The sequence below is a fragment of the Myxocyprinus asiaticus genome, chromosome 44, assembly GCF_019703515.2.
Source record: "Myxocyprinus asiaticus isolate MX2 ecotype Aquarium Trade chromosome 44, UBuf_Myxa_2, whole genome shotgun sequence".
Classification (NCBI taxonomy): Eukaryota; Metazoa; Chordata; class Actinopteri; order Cypriniformes; family Catostomidae; genus Myxocyprinus; species Myxocyprinus asiaticus.
Genome location: NC_059387.1, coordinates 20,967,004 through 20,989,545, shown reverse-complemented (window position 1 = coordinate 20,989,545; position 22,542 = coordinate 20,967,004). Strand labels below are relative to the sequence as shown.

At 37.1% G+C, this 22,542-nt stretch overlaps 1 protein-coding gene across 2 annotated transcripts in view; it reads left to right on the top strand.

Annotated features, from left to right (window-relative positions):
* Positions 1–5,329: 5,329 nt before the first annotated feature.
* map3k22 (mitogen-activated protein kinase kinase kinase 22) overlaps positions 5,330–22,542 on the top strand; it is a 77,819-nt gene continuing 60,606 nt past the window's right edge. Inside the window, exons 1-2 of one of the 2 annotated variants that reach the window (XM_051687751.1) lie at positions 5,330–5,793; positions 22,431–22,514. In XM_051687751.1, the coding sequence (XP_051543711.1) occupies positions 22,496–22,514 (19 nt within the window). In that variant the 5' untranslated portion in view covers positions 5,330–5,793; positions 22,431–22,495. The remainder of the gene's footprint in view (positions 5,794–22,430; positions 22,515–22,542) is intronic. The other variant, XM_051687750.1, reaches the window with a different exon arrangement.

Genomic DNA, 22,542 nt, shown 5'->3' with positions numbered 1-22,542 from the left:
TTACATTCATACGAGCAGATAGAGAAGTAAGTTTGAAGTAAGTTTGGAGCAGAAGAAATAGAATTAAACCTTGTGTAAACTGTCAGCTTTACACTAAGCTAAAATGCTATTTCTAGCCATTTTACATGCACATGTTACCAGGCACGATCATATTTTTTATCAAGAAAATTCAAGTTGGATCAAAATTTCTTTTTTCTAGTAAGACCTTTGATATTAGGGCAAAAATCATATTCTTGATAATAATTTTTGTATTGTTTTCCTGTAAAAATATCTAAAAATCCTTAAAACAAGATCACTTTGATTTATCTTGTTTTAGAAACAACACTGCATAAGATATTTTGTTTTTTCAGAGAATGTATTTTTAACATGTGTATTTTGTCTTACTGTACTGACAGAGTTTTTATAGTCAAAACAAGTGAGAAAATCTACCAGTGCTGAAGAAGTAATCCAAAGTATTTAGAATACGTTACTGACCTTGAGTAATCTAATGGAATACATTACAAATTACATTTTACAGCATGTATTCTGTAATCTGTAGTGGAATACATTTCAAAAGTAACCCTCCCAAACCTGTACATAAATGAATTTGACCAAAATGGCAAGCACTAACAACTAGCTTTATTTTGAAAAATGAACAAAGCCTGTCATTCACTGCTAACTGTTCTGTTGATAGTTTAGATCTCCTCCCATCTCGGAAACTTGGGTATCAAAATTAGATTTTGAGTTTCCAAGTCGTAATTATGACTTGAGGGGTCATTCGTGTGCATCTTCCGAGTGGGAAACTCGTATTTCCGATCATTCTGATAGCACGTGAAGGCAGCATTAGCAAAACAAAGAGAACGTGCATATTATAGACCTTATTCACTGCAGTGCCATCTTTGATTTTTGACGGGAATAAAAACGAGGCTGTGAGGGACAGAGAGTCATTTTAATGGGTTGTACAGTTGTTTAAAGTGTTTTCTTTTTATCTTTCCAATGACGAAACATTGAAAAAATATCTTTTCAAGAACTTTCAGTAGACAAAATCTCCAAGCAACATGAATTGTGGAAAAATAGATGTGATCTAGGAGCTTTTTGACATCTTTATACAGTGCATGTCATTGAAGAGACAATCTATCCTTCACAGCCTCGTTTTCATTCCCGTCAAAAATCAAAGATGGCACTACTGTGAATATGGTCTATTATTAATCTTTTATTGCTATTTACCAAATTGAACATTCACCGAACAACATGCAGGAATCAAACGCCCTTATTGATTTATGAAAAAGATATCAAGCAAATCAAAGAACACAAAAGCTCTGTGCTTCCTTTTTATATTATTTCTGTACATGCTGATGATAGATAATATGTAATACTTTTATACCTGATGCTTTTCCATTTTTTCTTTCTTCCCTAATGTACTTTCTTTAATGTATTGTTTACTTGTATATTTTCTGTTATACTATATGAACTGATTCAAATGGGACCTTAGATTAAAAGAAAAGACAAGGAAAGAAAAGAAAACAATAAAAGAAGGTTGACAACCAAAAAGACTTACAAATAGTTTTTTTTTTTTTTTGTTTTGTTTTTTTTAGTGGGAAAGGTAATATAAGTTGTAAACAATAAGCTCAACCATTAACAAACAAGAAAAGAAAAAAGGCCAGGGGTTTTTAAAATTGATAATAATAGTAATTTAATAAAATCGATAATACAATACAAAATAGTGTGGGCCTGAACAAATAATGTCACATAGGCTATTTGGTACAACTCACACACATTTAAAGGAATAGTTCACCCGAAAATAAAAATCACTCTCTCATCATTTACTCACCCTCATGTCTTCCCAGATGTGTATGACTTTCTTTCTTCTGCATAACAAAAGCTAAAAATTTTAGAAGAATATCTTAGCTTTGTAGGTCCATACAATGCAAGTGAATAGTGACAAAAACTTTGAAGCTCCAAATCACATAAAGGCAGCATAAAGTAATCCATATGACTCCAGTGGTAAAATCTATTCAGATGTTATAAGAGGTGTGGGTGAGAAACAGATCAATATTTAAATTATTTTTACTATAAATCTCCACCTTTGACCAGCATGACTTCACTTCAGAAGACATGGATTTAACCACTGCAGTCTTATGGATTACTTTTCTTATATAGACTTTATAGACTTTTTGGAGCTTTAAAGTTCTGGTCACCATTCACTTGCACTGTATGGACCTACAGAGCTGAGATGAGTTTTCATGCTCAAACATTTAAATAAAGCCATATGTATGGAAGCTCTGAACCGCAAGGTGAAAAAAAAAAAAAAATAAAAAAAAATAAAAATAGTGTCTCAGTTCCTTCCTGAGCCTAAGTCTTACATTTTTTTCTCTCTTCCTAACATTTTTTCTCTCTTCCTAAAATGTTTTTTCTCTCTTCCTAAAAAATTTTTTCTCTCTTATAATTTTTTTTTCTCTCTTCAAAAAAAATTTTTTTTTTCTCTCTTCTAAACGAAAAGATCATTTATAAATTAAATCCTCGCAAATGAACGGGGATGTCATGTGCAGACTTTCATGGTGGAATTTATAAATGATCTTTTCGTTTAGAAATTAGATTACTTACAACATTACCAGATGTACCCCTAACACTTCAAAAGGACAGACATAATAATAATTTCCCCATGTTTCCCGTTTTCCTCAATACATTCCTTCGCTTCCACCATCTAACACTGAGCAAACGGCATAAATGGTTTACAAAGACCAACAATTTCAAACAAAAAAATAACTCCAGTTGTTACACGACAACGAATGCCATATCAAACATATGTAACCTGATTTTGTCTTGATTAAGGTTTGCAAACCCTTAAATAAATAATAAATGTATTATTCAGCTATATAGCAACAGAGAAAGCATTAAAAGCATAAGATTGCATGTTTACTGATAGTGGCACCTGGTGGCCAAGGTTGGTTCATTTCGAACTCGGTGTTAGGCTACAAGTCATCTGCATTTAATTAATGAAATTCAGTTTCTTGAAAATGTCCATCATAGTTAGCTACACAATTCATGAAGTCTAATTAAAAAAATACAAATACAACTAGAAAACATTTACATTTAGCAGACGCTTTTATCCAAAGCGAATTACAGTGCACTTAATACAGGGATAATCCCCCTGGAGTTAAGTGCGTTGCTCAAGGACACAATGGTGATTATTGTGGGGATTGAACCAGCAACCTTCGGATTACCAGTTTTGCGCTTTAGCCCACTACACCACCACCACTCAAACGAATATGTTATTAATAATTTATATTAGTATCATCATCAAGTAAAAATGCCTACTTAATTCTCGAGACCTTCATTTGCAAATATTTTTAAAATGATTCAAAATTACACTGAAAGAAACATCTGTTTTATAAATGTATTATTCTGATATTATTAACGTCTCAACGCATTGCAAATCCTCGGTAATCCTCGGCAAACTTCGACAGTCATGGGACCGGCTCATTCGGTTATTTTGAGTCGGACAGTTCGACGTGCAGTACATTTACTTCAGTTGTGCGTCTTGCGTCATCAACCCGGAACTAAAGTTTTTTAAATGTATTTTTAATTTACAAATTAAACAATTTATAATATCAATATAGAAAGCATAAAGAAAAAAGTAAAAGGCAATACAATTAGTTAGGGGTTTCAATACAAACAGAATTATGTTAAATTATACAAATTAAATATCTTTACAAATCTTTTGGCTTTAACTTTTTTTTTATAGGTTAATATTGGGTTTCTTTTCTGACCATTTCAACTTATGTAAAAAGAATCTTCCGTAAATAATTATACAATTTACAATAAAAGAAAAGTTAACATCTTTGTTATTGTGATGAAACTAAAGTAAAACTTTTGTTTCTTTAATGGAAAAAGTATAATTCATTTTTCTACACATAAATTGAGCGACAATCGTTCCAGAATCTTTTGACAAGATGGCAATTCCAAAATTGGCGGGATAATGTTTCTGGTTCAACTTTACAGACTGTACATTCATTATTAATTTCATTTTTACATCTTTTAGTAATATAATTTTTGACAGGATATATTTTATAAGTTACCTCTTTAATTTTATTAGTTAGAAGGGATTTATTAATATTTAATAAATAATCCAATATATGACACTAGGGGGAGTAATATTGCTTCTGCACATAGATCTGATATTGCTATTATTACATTTTCTAATATCTACACCTTCTAGAGGAATAAAAGCTATAAAATCGTATTTTTTACAGATTGGAAAATCTGATACATTCCTGAACAGCAATCTTACTCCTCCAGGGATGGATCGCAATACTTTTTCAAACTCTTTGTGACTGATGGAATTTCCAAAACGGTTCAAAAACTCCTTAATTAACTGTATAACCCATATTATGTCTTTTTCCAACCAATCTTTTAGGAAAATTGTTTTTCTATTATGTTTTATATCTCTATTATTCGAAATTGTACATTTGTGAGGTGAAAAAATGGTGTTTGTAAGTTAGGGTCCACATAAGAAGCACCTGTCTGTGAAAGTTTTACAGTTTCATTGGTAGTTTCCCAACATCAGTAAAAACTCTAGTCCACATACCTGTTGAAATATTAACTTTGGGAAAATATTCCACATATTGTCTTGTGTGTGTGTTTGTGTGTGTTTGTGTGTGTGTGTGTGTGTGTGTGTGTGTGTTTTAAAGAAAATTCCTATTTGACGTCCAGTAGTCCAAAGCATTTAGGCCTCCTTTTTCTTGGATATTACATACTCTCTCTCTCTCTCTCTCTCTCTCTCTCTCTCTCTCTCTCTCTCTCTCTCTCTCTCTCTCTTCTTTTTTTTTTTATTTTTTTTAGATAATGAGGTTTATTCCTCCATATAAAGTTAAAGAGCTTGGAGTCAACATTTTTAATAAATGACAAGGGAACATCAAGGGCTAGAAAAGCATAAACTAATCTTGACAATCCTTCAGATTTAGAAATAAGTACACGGCCATACAATGAAAGGTCCCTCATTATCCACGAATTAAATTTGTTTTAATTATTATTATTATTATTATTATTATTATTTTTACAGTATTCCCTAAAATTGGGTAACATTTTTGACAAGCACGTTCTGTCTGGTCTTTACAGATTTTGATACCAAGGTAGGTGACTTGATTCCTCACAGGAATATCAAACCCGGAACTAAAGTTGTGAACCGGCGTGACCGGTTACTTGCTGAGAATCGGCTCAAAAGAACGATTCGTTCAAGAATTGGACATCACTACTGAATATTCGTCGGGAGATGTGCATCTTAGTGACTCAGTCAGCCGAGGGCGCCAGACTTTCACGGAGACCGACGGTCTCCAGCACTCGCGTCATCGTTTCCTGAGGCTCGTGCTATTCGTGACCTCAAGAGTCGCTCAGTGGAAACCTCGGCGTCCGTCTGTCCGTCACTGTGTTCGGAGAGGAAACTTTCTTATTTAGACTCCGCACAGTCGACGAAATTTGCAGTTTTCCCAAGTACACACCGCTATATCTGTTTGGATTACTGGCTTCTGCGACTCCAAAGAACATAAACTGCTAAGCTTTTTTGGAAGGTGAATTTGTGCGGTGCGGTTCCCCCAATTTGCGCGTGATTGCAAGAGTCACTGAATTGCAAGAGCGCGCGGCTTCCGGATATGTGACTGTTATTACTGTATCTCTCGCGCAAGAGCGCACTTTGCGGATTTTTCCCTTTCGCGGCGTTTTAAACCGATAAACTCGGTTTGAATCTGACATTGGTTTTGTTTTGTTTTTTTGTGTTTTTTTTAAGGCGAAGCTCCAGCATGAAGACACGCACGTAAGGTGAGTTGGAATAGAATAATAATGAGGGCTGTCATCGATATATATTCACTGTAATGTGCACAGATTTGCTATGAGATATAATAAACAAATTGCCATTGTGTTTGTTACACATTACAGTCTTGTCCAAAGAGCACCAGCTCATCATTTGCAAATACTGAGTTCATTAACAGAGTTCATTAGAGTGACGCTCTTTGCATTGTGTTCAGGCAGAACTTGACACTGGAAAATGCCTTGATGTAAATGTGGAATATTCAGGTGTTTGTAAGTAATGCCTTTGTGTAGCAGTTAAATTATATGCTGACATTGTCCTTCACCACATGATATTTGCAAATGTGACACTGCCTGGACGTACACATGGACATGTCTTAATTCCTCAATATATTTATAAGCGTTAGCTATTAGTATTGATTGTACTGCCATGTACCCTGTAAACGTGCAGTTGTTACCTTAAGATGCTTTTATTGTGATTTGTCTTTTCTTTTAAATACTTTCTGTTCTAAGTCAGTGTCAGCATTGGTCGTTTAAATATCAAAGCTTAAATTTTTTTTCTTAACTCAGTTTGTGGCATGCATGGATTTCGCATCACATACTACTAAATGTGACAGCTATTATAATTACACTAATGTTAATAGTAACTCAAAGTCATCTACTTTTGTCTTGTGTTGTAATGTGCTGGCCTCCTTCATTTGGTGTGATTTGGTGTACTATCTTCCTTTCTTTATGATCAGATATACTGTCCATTAGGGCTGCACGATTATTACAAAAATCTTAATTGTTGATTATTTCCCTTGATTTTGTAATGATGATTATTAATTTAGATAAATATAATTTATATAAAAAACAATTTTTTTGTTCGGGGCAAATCATTACAATCCATTTATTTTAAATTTTTTAGGTAAGCTACACCTCCACAAACAAGCTTAGAACTTTGGTCCTTCATTATCACTGTTATTGTGATATTATAATGGGAGCGTTCTAGTTTTGTTGCACCATTACATATCGGCTAATGTACTCCATGAACATGCCAGCAATTGTTTACAATGCTCACCTACTGAAAAAAAATGTAAATACAAAATTTTAATTCAACGGGAGTAGATCTAAATGGAATGCTGTAATTGACACTCTTCACGATTAGTTAATTGCAGCAGCCGTAATTGTAAACTTAATTATTTTTTTCAATTTATTGTGCAGCCCTATTGTCCATATTTCACTGTCCATGTTTCAAAGTTCTTGTATCACTTATTAAGAGATGTTTATGTCGGACATTTTTCATGAGTTGTTACATGTATTCTTTCTCAGCCAAGCCCAGTTCCAAGAATATGTTTCGTTAGGGCCAGCCAGAGAAAGAAATCTAATTGAACTGTGTACCTCTATTAGGATTATTCCTGGGTTGCCATTAAACTAAAGGCACCAACTGAGCTTTGAGTCATCAGACTCACCTTAGAGACAGGTGCAGTGATGTGCACACATAACATTATCAGTTATGGGCCTTTCGAGGCTACCGAATGGAGTTGCTAAAATAAATGTTGTTTTCAATGAATAACCCTCTGTTTTCCATTGGTTGAACAAACAGATAGCCTCGTCCCGAACTTAGGCCATTGGTTGAGTTAACTTTGTTGTGTCAGGCTGGATGGGCCGCTCAAAACAAACAGAGGAATTTTTATAGGGCCACAGACAGAAAGATGGTGCCTTTAACAAGTGTGAGCTGCAGGGTGATATGCTGCTAGCTAATCTAAATTTAATAAGATAAAATTCTGCATAATGTGTCTTATTGTCCCTCCCAAATTAAATGAAATAAAATTAAAATGCAATATACAACTAAAATGACCAATATCACATTAATATACCTTTGAAATAGTGGATTTTGGATCAGATGGGATCTAGTGAGTCATCTGACCTTAAAGTTTATCCTCTTTAAACAGGCCTGCGGTTCACTTGTGGAGCAAAATTCTCACTAGGTCAGTGTTTATGTATGCTCTGGTTGGGAGCACCAGGACTTTGAAATCCTTTGCCTTCCTGGTAATGGAAGGAAAAGATTTTAAGAAGGAAAAATTATTAGTCTGTCAGTTGGATCATTAGACCCCTAAAGATCTGAGTATTCAGAATATTTGATCACGTGCCATTAGACTCAAAGTCCACAGTCCTCTTTATGTTGAATGGAAGCTCTGTCCAGTGTAGACAGGAACATATTCAGGCAAAAGTATTGACTTAATTCATCCTGACTGACTCATATTTTCGGGAATCCCTAAAGGAACATTCAGGAGAGTCTGTGATGAATAACCATCTCCGATGTTGGAGAAGTGTGGTATTTTATCCTCTTCCCTAAGAGAATATGTGATTCATGGCTGTAAGTCAAAATATTGTCTGGTCAGCCATAGATCTTCATGATGGATCATTCCTTTTAGGCCTAATTTCAGCGCTAGCTGTCTCAGACAAAGAGGAAATCACAATGGTCTTATCACTTGCTTGAGTGATTGGACAAGCACACACCAAAGAGCCAAAGGCTGGAGGTCATTGTGATTTGAGCAGGTACTGTAGACTTTTACTCTAAAGATGTGGAAAGAACAGGGCTGGTGCTTTGTTTAAAGTTACAGTTTGATAAAGAAAAGCTTATTTTTTATTTTTTTTTAGTTTAAAGCATCAAAGTGTATTAATTTGGGTCAGGATCATTTTCCAGTTCAGAATGGAAGAACTGGTCCATTATCTGTATAGTGTTCACTGAGAAGATACAATTCAGTTGTGCTTTAATTAGAAATGGCCTTTGATGATAAAAAAAAATTACAATCGAGGGGTTTCTTATTTAATTTCATCCTGTTCAGCACTTTGGTAGTTCCCTGTTTTAATGAGATGAGAGGAAGCCCTTTAGTTGGGTCCTATGTATCTGACAAAATGAAGTGTAGGTGTATTTGCCCTTATTAGAATGTAGTGCTAACAGTAGTTAAAAATGCCACAGATCTTCTCTCATTAAAAGAAACAAACAAATAGCTAAAGATGCATAGGCAGTCATTAAAATTGTGATTATTGATATTATTGTGTACAATGAATGTGAAGGGGAAAAAGCATGTGTACACTGAAAAAAAATAAAATAAAATTAACATCTAAATTAACCATTTTTTTTAAAGACAAAAATATTATTTAGCATGTCTGAATCAACAAAATTAATTTTAAGGGTTGGATCAGGAAGAAATAGGTTGCAGGTGAATACTTTTTACAGTGTAGTTTGCTGTTTTATTTTAAACTAGATTTTTACATTTTCCCTAAGAATGAGCAATAGTAATGGTGAATAATTGTGAATAGTAACTTCCTTGTCTAAGAGAGGTCTAAGTAACCGTCAATGGAACAATCAGTGGATATAGAAAGGAAGTCCCGCCTTGCAGGTAAAAGAGCCAGTCACCTTTTAGATACAGACATTGCCTGTCAATCGACTCGCTAACCTGCATGCGCACTAGCTATACAAGCTGGGAAAATTGCATGTTTTAGCGTAATATGAGGTCAACATTTGGTTGAGTGAAACATGATTGATTCATGTGTTAATACACACAGTATTAAAACATCAGTAAATGGGGGCTTGGGTAGCTCGGCAAGTAAAGATGCTGACTACCACACCTGGAGACGCATGTTTGAATCCAGGGTGTTCTGAGTGACTCCAGTCAGGCTTCCTAAGCAACCAATTGGCCCGGTTGCTAGGGTGGGTAGAGTCACGTTGGATTAACCTCATCGTGGTCGCTATAATGTGGTTCTCGCTCTCGGTGGGGCATGTGGTGAGTTGTGCGTGGATGCCGCGGAGAATAGCGTGAAGCCTCCACACGTGCTAGGTCTCCGCGGTAACGTGTGCAACAAGCCACGTGATAAGATGCACGGATTGACTGTCTCAGACGCAGAGGCAACTGAGATTCGTCTTCTGCCACCCGGATTGAGGCGAGTCACTATGCCACCACGAGGACCTAGAGCACATTGGGAATTGGGCATGCCAAATTGGGGAGAGAAGGGGAGGAAAAAAAACATCAGTTTAGGCAGAGGGATTATAAGACTAGTCTTCCACTGGCCACAACATGATGCACAGGGTGAAATACTCGCTCAATTTACTGACTTAAGCAACCGAACTGCTCCGTGTTACAGCTCCCCATAACTGAGAGAATGGGATGAGAGAAGCTGACTCTGGATCAGTGTCTCCGAGCAATGTTCTACATCGATTGTGTACACAGAGAAAATGCATTAGTTTCTAAAAAGATTCTAAATTTTTTGTTTTATTATAAATAAGTAATTTTATTCATGAAACAAACCGTCTTTATGACATTTTGGTAGCATTAATAATGATTCAATTCAAGTTGTATCAACATGCACCTTTGAAGATGTATGCGATCAACCAGTGGCGTCTGTACGCACCGTGGATCAACTCAAATCAAGCGTGAACTGAGATGACTTAAGTGAAAAATATTCATTTATTCATCAGACTTATTCCTTGAACATGTTAGTCTGACACTCCCCACTGAATTTTATCCTGACTTTTGAAAAACATCTTAAGTTGACTCTAGCATTGTCGATGGGCACAGCACATGATGACAGATAAGATGCAGGTTCAAGTGTTGCACTTTGCTGCTTTAGGTAAGACAGTGGTTATTCTTCATTATTCATATTGGCTGCCATGTTGATGGAAAAACAAATCATGCATATTCATGTTATTGATTCTTTATTATAAATATGACGTGAAGACCTGCTTTCTAAATATCTGTTTGTTTACTATGTTGTTTTGACATTTGTACGCAGTCTTGTAATTTGGGGGGGGGGGGGGGTCGCTTACTGTTTAACACTTTGAAAACCCCTTTGCTACCATATATTAACACAAATGAGCAGAAAGACAAAGAAATTGTGTGTTTGTGTTGTTGGCGGGTGATGGCATGAAATGAAAACTGCATATTATTGTGCAGATGGTGCTTGTTTTCTGCATTCAAAATTGACACTCACCCCAGGAAAATAATCAGTTATAGCCATAATACAACATGCCATCATGATGCTTTTTTCGTTTAATTGTTTATGTTAATTTCTGTTATTTACAGTACACTTGACCAGTCTTTCATTAGGTCTGTAGTACATGGCTCTTTTGATTCTGGTTGGTTAATTGGAGCATTCTGCAGGCAAATAGTTTTGTTTAATGACCGCTAAAATGTATAACTATATGGTGTCCCAGGCAACTGATTTCTATTGCCTGGGACACTGTTATATTTTACTGACTTTGGTGCTCTCACTCCACGAGTCAGCAGTCTCTGTCTTCTTACATAAAATAATTTCAACTCAAATCAATATTTCATGTCCATTTTGCCTGTTTTTAATTATTATTTATTAAACTGGACCTCTGCTTCGCATTGGGGTACTGATTTACCTGTCTGGGTTTATTGTGCATTAATGACCAGCTGGCTGTACATTATCAGTTGCATAGGCCCATACTGTATGTAGATACATAAATGCTTGCTTATTACACATAGATCACAGTTCCTTTTTTTTTTTGGATTGAAATTATTTTGCAGCTTTGAAATGGAAAGTATGCATCTACCTTGGTGTACTCTTTTATTTTGTGCCCTACGGAGATCGTTTCAGACCAAGATGTGTATATATTGGCAAAGAATCTATAGTGCAGAAAATGGATTGCCTACTGAGGGAGTGAACTGTCGAAGTATGCCTATAAGTGTGTGTGTGTGCAGAAAAGAGCGTGCACCTTACCCATGAAAAAAAGTGTAATGCCCAAAAGTAGATTAGGAGCTCAGGGTGTGAGATTGGCTCAGCATTAGACAAGTAAGGCTCTACTTGGTGGTCCCACGGAGAAATTGGCTTTAGCAAAGCAGATGATGTGTCACTTCCCAGAAAGTCTGCCACAACCTGTGAGTCATCGAGTTGTTGACAAAAGAAAAGGATTGTCCTTATTTGTGAGAGCTGACCTATTGGGTTTACTCATCGCAGGAACAACAGTGCTTAACACACTCACAGAGAAATGTAAATGAAGAGAGAAAACTTTAGCCTTCTTGTGTCATTTAGATCATGTGGGTGTTTAGGTAGTCAGTTGGGAAAGAGGGGGGCCATCTTACAATGGAATTTTGATCTTGAAGGTTTTATGAAATTTAAAAGAATAAGCTGTCTAATAGAGCCCGACCGATATGGGATTTTTGAGACTGATTACCGATATGGTGGCCGATAGATTTAATTTTTGAGCTGGAATGAAAACAGACCTTTTCTATGTGTATTGTGCACCGATTTTGCACCGATATGACTATGCAAAGGTACTCAGAAGGCTACTTTCTTAAATATTTTTATCAAAGTATATTTGACATTATTGTTATACTTTGTCAACAAATTCTAGAAATGAACACTGAGAAAATAAAGAATAAATGAAAATACAATAAATAGCTTAAAAAACATCAGTACTGTATGTTCAGTATCAGTCAGTTGCTGACCATTCAAATAAAGAATAAATTCAAATAAAATAAATAGCTAAATAAACATCAGTACTGTATGTTTAGTATCAGTCAAATGCTGACCATTAAAATAAAGAATAAATTCAAATAAAATAAACAGCTAAATAAACATCAGTATTACTGTTTAGTATAAGTCAATTGCTGACCATTTAAATAAAGAATAAATAAAAATACAATAAATAGCTAAATAAACATCAGTACTGTTTAGTATGTCAATTGCTGACCATTTAAATAAAGAATAAATACAAATACAATAAATAGCTAAATAAACATCAATACTATTTAGTATCAGTCAGTTGCTGACTATTAACATAAATAATAAATTCAAATAAAATAAATAGCTAAATAAACATCAGTACTGTATGTTTAGTATCAGTCAAATGCTGACTATTTTAATACTGCCATGAATACGAGGCAGGTTGTAAAACAAGAAACATTTACACCTGCCGAGTCAAGCGGTGTTACACTGTATTCTGCTATACAAGTTCAGGGGAAACTTTCAATGGTGGAAACCAGACTTTTAAATATTACATTTTATAAATGACATGACAGGAATTGTTCAGTTAAAGGGGGTACCAGACTGTGAATCCTGAACAAAAAAGTTTGCACATTAACTTACACTCAGCTGACAAGTAATGAAAGTAGCTACGTGGTTAGCTAGTTAGCTATAAGCTCATTGTCACGGAGAGTAAAAGATAAACCAGCATTGCGTCTCACCAATTAGGTAACAACGAAGTGTGAAATCAACACTCAACAGACACAATCCACCACCTCACTGTTGTCTGCTGAGCTGCAAAAAGATGCTCTGATGTTTACCTTTCAATCTGCTACATTACTGACTGCATAGACAAACTATAGCTGGCTAACAGCAAACAGTTGTGATAAACATGAGTGACATGGTAGTCAGGGACAGGGTTAACGTTATATTAGTTATATTGAAATGATGGGGTCATTGTTTATTAACTTTCCAGTTTGTATTTCTCAAACTAGTTAGCAACTTACTGAGAAGACACCGCTTAACTCCGCACCGCTTAACTCCGCCCTGTCTGCAGAGCCACCATCAGTTCAGAGTCAGCTCTGTAAACAATGGAGTCGGAGTGTGCTCTGCTGGACAAACTACGTTATGACACCAATTCTAAAGCATTTTTTTCTGCATTATATGTTCTGAAAAAAGTTTTCATATCTGCGCATATCGGTAAACATATAAGCCGATACCGTTATATCGGTAAAAGGCTTATATCGGCCGGCCGATATATCGGTCAGGCACTACTGTCTATTAAATTACATGGTGAGTCAACACAGGGTCCAAAAAGCATCTTTGGCCCACACAGTTTGCTTTAGACTTCGTCAGATAGTTGTTTATGGTCATTTATATTTTTGATGGTTATTGATATTTTTTACTCAGAGCCACCCACTTAAATTACATCATTTGACAAAAAAGAAAAAAAGAGCTAATGTCAGGATTCCTATGTCATTTTAAGATGCAGACCTGAGAGATAGCTATCCATGGTTTGCATTGTATAGCATGAAACTGTGCTGACTATAGGCTATTCCATTCCTCACCCCTGGCATTACAAATTGATACAGTTTCAAGATGTGTTTAAAAACATTGAACAAGTTAGTTTTTTTTTGGGAGGGGGGGCCCTTTTCTCCCCTTTTCTCCCCAATTTGGCATGCCCAATTCCCAATGCGCTCTAAGCCCTCATGGTGGCGTAGTGACTCGCCTCAATCCGGGTGGCGAAGGACGAATCTCAGTTGCCTCTGCGTATGAGACAGTCAATCCGTGCATCTTATCATGTGGCTTGTTGAGCGTATTACCGCGGAGACCAAGCGCGTGTGGAGGCATACGCTGTTCCCGCGGCATCCACGCACAACTCACCATGTGCCCCACCGAGAGCGAGAGCCACATTATAGCGACCACGAGGAGGTTAACCCAACGTGACTCTACCCACCCTAGCAACCGGGCCAATTGGTTGCATAGGGAGCCTGATTGGAGTCACTCAGCACACCCTGTATTCGAACTTGCGACTCCAGGTGTGGTAGTCAGTGTCTTTACTTGCTGAGCTACCCAGGCCCCCATTGAACATGTTTTTTAAAAGGGAGAAGCTTTCCACAAGTCATTAGGAACTACAGCTGGTGAGCCATCCTTACAATTCATGGAAAAGTGGGAAAAACCTTCCGATCCCGCTTACCTTGACTTCACTTTATTTGGAGGGGTGATGTAATATACTGGAGAGAATAGACCATGAAGGCTGGGTTAATTCCTGCCAAATGTCCACCATTGAAAGAGAATTAGTGAATGTCATATGTCCTGAATAGTTCCCTGGATCTATTACCGCAGTGGTTCTCAACTGGTTTTATTTCAGGACCCTGATTTTATTTTGGACATAAAGTGGCAACCCAAAACAGCACCACAACGTAACCCTTATTAAATGTTGTCTCATATTATCTTTTACATTGCAGGTTTGTAGATTCATTGTTTGTTTTTTTTTTTGTTTGTTTGTTTTTTTTGGGGGGGGGGGGGGGGGGGGATTTGGCATGCCCAACTCCCAATGTGCTGTAAGTCCTCATGGTGGTGTAGTGACTCGCCTCAATCCAGGTGGCGGAGGATGAATCTCAGTTGCCTCCGCGTCTGAGACAGTCAATCCGCGCATCTTATCACGTGGCTTGTTGAGCGCATTACCTTGGAGACCTAGCGCATGTGGAGGCTCAAGCTGTTCTCCGCGGCATCCACGCACAACTGACCACGCGCCCCACTGAGAGCGAGAACCACATTATAGCGACCACGAACTTGAACTTGTGACTCCAGGTGTGGTAGTCTTTACTGGCTGAGCTACCCAGGCCCCCTGTTTGTGGTTTTGAAGATAAAGTCATGTCAAGCAACCTGTCCATGTTGGTATTAGCCTTCAGGGCTTGAAATTCATTTCTGAAAATGAGGGGGAATTCCCCCCTAACCCTACACGGCTTATATGGGGAGGATTTACACACTTTGGGGAGGGGGGAGGGGATACAACTCGTAACACTAAAACGTCCGAAATTTTACAACAAACAAGGGTCAGAGATCAACTTTTTCATTAAGGGGCAATATTTGATTTCCAGGGGCATTTTTTTACCTTTACAAGGGCCATTTTTTTCCTACTCTAACTTTATAAAATGACCCCGTCATCCTTTTATGTTAGAATTTAAACAATTAATTCAATTTGAAAAATGGCATGTTTCAATAATTTCAAAATGACATGATCTGTACATTGCATAATGTGCATTTTTACTGAAACAAAGCTTTTTTTTTTTGTCATTCACATATTTCCAAACATTTTGGCTTTTAAATTAACATAGCCTTCAAAACTAATGCACTGATATGGAGGAGATTACAGCATTTCTCCAGATTTGGAATGAGATTTAAAAAAAAATGAGCAACTCCTTCATGCCAATTGAATGAAACAATGCAAAAATAAACATTTCACAATGAAAATTAGTCAGAGATTTCATTCATAGACTAAAAGTGGTTAATGTAAAATTATTATTGTATAATTCATAATGTTTTATTTCACATCAGGGCTATTTATCCAGATATTATTTTGGTTAATATTATTATTAACTACATTGTAGCATTTGGTTACATTATATTTTGTGTTCTCTCAGACCTGATTAACTTAATAAAAAAACATCCATCCCTTCCGCACCTTTGGCTTCTAGCAGGTGGGGAGGCTTTTCAAACAGAGAGATGCGTAAGTGAGATGAACCGATGGGCAGGTAAGTAGGCTGTAGCACAGGGAGTGACAGTGTTACTTACTAGGGCAGTATATTTTGAACAAAAGGACCGAACGGTCACTTAATTTAGCACGTGAGCATGACACGATCTGCTGCGGAGCATGAGAAGCGAGTGCCCATTTGTGTGCATTTATGGCGCTAGCATTCGCCACTGACTCTGCACAACAGACAACACTAACAAATTATGTTCAGCGAAAATTCCAATAAAGATCGCAGTGTATGTATTTGTAAGTAGGCCTGTAGGCTATCAGATGTTATTAATAAAACAAGAACTCTTTGTAGTCTGACTGAAGTTGAACTTTTAAAGTGCCTGTAAATGTGCTGAGTGACTGATTTGCACCAAAATACCACAGAGTTTGCCTGGATGTACGGCCTAACACCAATAACAAATGATAAGCATTTTCTACTTCCTTTTAAACCTTTTTTTTAATTTTGCTTACCTAACTATGAATGATTATATGGTTTGTTGCATTGTATTATTTGTATTTAGCATAGTTTACCCCCTGCTGCCCACCAGCCTACCAGAACAGACCTGAGACCCATTTTTGAGTCGCAACCCGACCCACCAGTTGAGAACCACTATATATTACAGTCATGAAGGAGTAGCTAAACTGGACAAATGTAACTACCTTTAACCAAATGGTTTGTTTCCTGCTCTGTTGTTTCATCCAAATCCCACATGCGGTTGCTTTTTAAAAATTCTGAGATCACTTGCTGGGTTTCCATCCAACTATTTTTATGCGCATTTTGAAATTGCGCATTAGAAATCCTGAATGGAAACGCTTGATATGTGAATAAGCTTTCTAAATTTGCATAAAATGTAATGCGCTAGGAGGAGGGGGATTTTCTAGAGTTTCACATTAGTTAAAATGCGCATTAATGTGATGGAGACGTGTTTTGACCATTCGTGCATGTGTTATGAGCGTGCGATAGCTTGATGTGACTGACCCAATGAAAGAACACCTTGGCACACAATTATTTAAACATAGCACTTGTCATTCAGAAGTGTTTAACCCACAGCTACTCATCAAAGTGAGTCCTCAAAATCCGCCAGAACAGTTCTGAGAGCGGGCGCTCCCAGGTTTGCATAGACTGGCGGCGGTGGGCATCACAGCCATTTCAGCCCCATTATATCAAATATTACACTTATTCTGCGGTGTCTTGTGGATGCATTTAATAAAATTAGATACTTGCCCCAATCTTGCAAATAAAATGCTCCCCGAAGCAGGGAGGTCATTCAGCTGCTCCATCATGATGAGGCGGCTCCCTCATGATAATGCATATTACGTAGTGGATGGAAATGCGCAACAATTTGTATTTTCTTAAGTCTAATTTTTAGAAATGTGCTTAAAAAATGCAAAACATTTAGATGGAAACTCAGCTATTATCAAATCAAGCCACGATGCACTGGATTTTCTTAAGCTTTTTAAAGCATAAACAGCAGTTTGACAGAACAACAGACTCTGTCTCTGTCTGATCTAGAGAGCTGGCATAAAGTGTCTGTGTTATGAATGACAGGTTGTGTGGTGGGTGCATGGGCATGCAGGCCGCTCGTGCACTGTGTGGAGTGACCGAGCAGATGGGATGGAGAGCTGGCGGTTGGTGCCAGACACAGTGAGGGCAGAGGGGTTTAGTGAGTTGCTCGATGCCATGTTGAAGAGCCACCTGTTTTTTGGCAACATGTCAGTCCCTCGGCGCTCAAATGTGTTTACGGCAGCCACAAGGTCAATGTGTATGCGTGCGTTACGTTTTAAATAGATTTTGAGATCCCAAGTTGAAGAGATAGTATCCCTCCTAGAATGCTTACAATCCAATGCTCTTACATTGAAAAGAAAACACATTAAATGCTTTTAGATGTTGACACAGCGATTGATAACTTATCCATCTTAATCAGCAAAGATGCATTTGTGTCTTGCACTTGTCAAGCACCAGTTCTTAAGTGTTTTACACACTGTGGCCCCAAATAGTTACTTGCGGCATGCAGCATGAGTTACAAATGAAGTTGCAAGGCAAAACCAAAAGTTTGTTATCAAGAAATTTGTGGTGTTTTCATGCCCTTATGCTGTCACAGAGCTTTGGGAGTTTGTGTGCCGTTAGCTCTAATGGCCTTTACGCTGTTTGCTGCTCTGCCCTGCTCGTGTGGATTGAGCAAACGCCTTGGCTTGCACTCTGGAAACTTACAGCAAACCCTTTTGTGTTTCTGTCAGGTGCCCAGGACATTTTTCTGTGCTGACTGTTTCTGGAGAACTCAGGGACCAAGCTTTAGAAACAAAGGGGGGAAAATAAAAGCCATTTGAAATGAGGCTTAGACACTGAAAAAGACATTTTATGATATACCAGAGAGAGGGGGTGTGTCTGAGTTTAGATTCCCACTGAGCAGGAATCCAGTAGTAACTGGTTACTGTGTGCATCATCTTAAAGGAATGTCTGAGAAGCAATGACCTTTTTTCAACTCTTCATCTTTGCTCTATTAAAAGAGTCTTTTATTAGAGATTTTCTATAACTGAACGTAAATGACACAAAGTTCTCCCTGAGTACAAGGGGTATGCTGGCATTTGCAAGTTCAGCCATTTGCAGCTCTTTTTGCTCATTTTGGCCAAAAGACACAAAATATATTTTGCATGTTTTCTCTCCATCCATTGTCTTTGAATAAACATATGTGGCAGTTATGTCGTTTATAAAACAAACTCTTAACAAACATGAGGGGAAAATCAGAGTTGTACTGCACTCACCTTTCAAGATACTCTTATCAAACATGAAGACTCTTCTTGCCAACCATCACCAAGTTCCTCTTCTATTGCTCCTGCTGTTATGTGTTAGTCCACACCAGCCGTGATTGTGCGGCCATTGCTAATACTGGACGCATTGCACAGCATTCTCTAGTGATCCCTCTTACTCTTTCAGTACTTGATGTGGTGATATTGTAACAAACAGCTGATGACTTAGGGGTTTTAATCTGTTCGTTCTGTAAATAGTTAAAGCATGGCAGTGAAGGTTTGCTCCTATGGCACAAGTAGGGTTGATGGCAGGAGTAAATTTGACTAGGTTTCCTCTTGTGTTCTCTACGTAATATTACAGTGACAGTGTACTATGTCAAAAACACAGTCCTAGCAAATCTCACATGATGCAACCCATCTTATCCCCTAGGGCAACTTTTTGAACAATAAACAAAGGGGTGTATTTCAAACAACACAGTACAGGTACATTTATTTAGTAGCCTACCTGTATGTTAAAAAAAAATGGATTGTAGATTTCACCCAAACAGAAAAACAATGCTATCACTGTAGCCCAGTAGCACCCTTTCAAAAATAAATAAATAAATAAATAAATAAATAAAATAAAAATAAAGGACTGGTACTAATATGGCACAGTCATGGTAACTGTAGTTATGGTCATGGTAGTATGATATACAGTGGATTCATGTATTATAACCGTATTGCCATGCTATTTTTTGTAAAAAATAATGTTAAATTCTAATTTGGACAGCTTAGACTAAGCTATTTAATGGGCGAAATCTTGTGAGTCAGTATGTGAATTATTTCAAAAAGTTGTATCGGCTATTTAAGTCACAAATATATTTTCTTTTTGCTTAAACAACCTTGCAAATGTCACATTGGCCGAGAACTACCTTAATGTTTAGCTGTGTTTCCTAAATTCACGAGTTTGCTGGTTCATATAGTCCTGGAGCACATTAAAGGAATAGTTCACCCAAAAAGGAAAATTCTCTCATCATTTACTCACCCTCATGCCATCCCTGATGTGGATGACTTTTTCTTCTGCTGAACACAAACTGCTCTGTAGGTCCATACAATACAAGTGAATAGTGGCCAGAACTTTGAAGCTCCAAAAGCATATAAAGGCAGCATTAAAGTATAAGACTCAAGTGGTTAAATTCATATCTTCTGAAGGAATATGATAAGTGTGGTTGAGAAACAGATCAATATTAAAGTCCTTTTTTAACCGTAAATTCTCCTCCCTGCCCAGTAGGTGGCGATATGCACAATGAAATGCAAATCGCCATAAAAGAAGAATGTGAAAGTGGAGCTTGATAATAAAAAGGACTTATTGATATTTTTTTCACCCACACCTATCATATTGTTTCTGAAGATATAGATTTAACCACTGGAGTCTTATGGATTACTATATGCTGCCTTTATGTGCTTTTGGAGATTCAAAGTTCCGGTCACCATTCACCTGCATTGTGAGGACCAGCAGAGCTGAGATATTCTTCTAAAAATCTTCGTTTGTGTTCTGCTGAAGAAAAAAAGTCCTACACATCTGGGATGGCATGAGGGTGAGTAAATAAGAGAGTTTAAGTAAGAATTTTTATATTTTTGGGTGAACTATTCCTTTGATAAATAAAATAGCATTTTAATGAAAATGTGTGTCCTTATATTTGTGTTCTTAATATTTTAATTATGTATTAACCGTTTTAAAAAAGGAATAAGTCACTCAATATGGCTCATATTGCTTGATAGACATATAATTTAACATACAGTATAATTAACAATAAACATATAATTTAAGACAGTTTACACTTACCATTTAACAGTACACTGAATGACACTGCACATAAGCTTGTCATGTCAATCACCCATAAACCCCTTTTAACTGCAGCTGCTTTTGAAATCATGTCCCACTGCTGTTTATCTAAAGACGCTCAAGACTCATCGTTTCCAGTGAGGTAATTTGACATAATCACCACAAGAGCCATCAAAAGAGAAGCAGCCCCTCTGCTTTACTGCTGCTATATTTGGCTCAAATTTTAAAAGGCAGCCTAGAAAAAAAAAAGAGGTGAATGCAGATTGCTCCAATTTTTATTGCTATTTTCAGAATGATGATGTTTTACGTATAAATGTTCTTGAACTTTTCGCTGCAACATTTGTACTCTGACATGTCATTTGGTAATAAGGCAGATCCCACTCTCAAGTTTGTGGCCCTTTTGCACATTGCTGACGACTGTAATTGCACAGCTTTTCCGTGTCGTCTCCAGGCGACTCGCCGATATTGTTGCGTGATGCTGACAATTGAAAATTTAAGAAAAATAAATCTCATTGTCTTGCCTTTCTTCTGTCAGAAAATGAAAAACTGCTTATAGATCAGCCTGCGGCAACTGGTGACAGATTTGATGTGTTAAAAGCTTTCCGACACATCTTTGATGCGCTCCGTGGTCGCTACCTTTAGCGCTCTCTTGGCTTTTATCCTGCATGTTGTGGCTTAACAATGTCTCAAGGGCGAGAGGGTGCTTTCCTTCTTCAAAGGCAACAGCACTAGTGTCTCTCTCTTCTAAAGAACGACATGACTGACGGCTGATGGGAGATGATGGCTGTATTTGCTATTGGCAGTCAGAGACACACTGTCTATCGGCAGTTGTGAGTACCGTTTCTGTTGAATTACTGGTACAATCTAAAGAGAATTGCATTGTGAAGGTAATGTGACAGGAAAATTGGCTGGAGTAACAGATTTTGATCTTCAATGCGCAATTTTTGTCAGAAATTAACAAATGTCAAAATTATTGCTTGAAATGTTTTGATATTGCAGGAAAACAAGCAGGTTAAATAGACAATTACAATATTTTTTTGAAGAAGATGAATGAATGAATGAATGAATGAATGATGAAGGAATGGTTTTTGCCCTTGCAAAAGTCATCGCTACAATGTTAGAGTGATGTTGGTGGTTGCCAGGGCATTTCAGCATGGTTGCTAAGGTGTTCTGATTAGTCTAGCACATTGATATGCAGGTGCTAGGATGTTCTAGGTGGTTACTAAGGCGTTGCTAGGTGGTTGCTATGGTGTTCTGGGTGGTTGCTTACTGGTGAAAAAGTGAAAGAGCCCAGCTTCACATACCTTATGATCTTTTATCGAGTGAAAATTACAAGTTTGATCACATAGAAAAGTTTGATCACTTAGAAAAGTAATAGTAAAACACCTCCCCTCAACAAGCAACATGATTTGAGGTATCATTCATGTCCATAGCACAAATGGTTCTGTGCCGAAGTTTAATACTGTTGGTTAGAGGTTTGTTGAAATCCCTAACCCTGGATATGAGCAATAGAGACAGAGATGCTTGTCTAAGCAAGCACAACTAATTATGCTCTTATTGAATTAAGGCAAATGGATAGTGCAGATGTGCATAACTTGTACAGACCTATTACACTGTGTTGTTATTTTGATGTAGTCAAGTTCTGTGTCTTTCAATTTTGCCATAGCATTGTTTTCTGTCATTGTATGGGTGGAGACAACTGAACCATAAATGTTACATAAATTTCATATGATGTTAAGTGCTGTCAGAAAAAGTTGGGTTTTAGAATATATTTGGTATTAAAATTTGTGTCTGTTTGTTGGCATTTTAAGTTAATTATGACTTTAATTCAGTCCTCTGTTTATGTTGTGTTTGCAGAGTGAAGATTTTCCCTGATGAAAGGAAAAGAGCGTTCAGCTCGAGTTCAATAGGGACACTTCCTGATGATGACAGTAAACATGGGTAAGCTGTCCTCTCTCTCTCTCTCTCT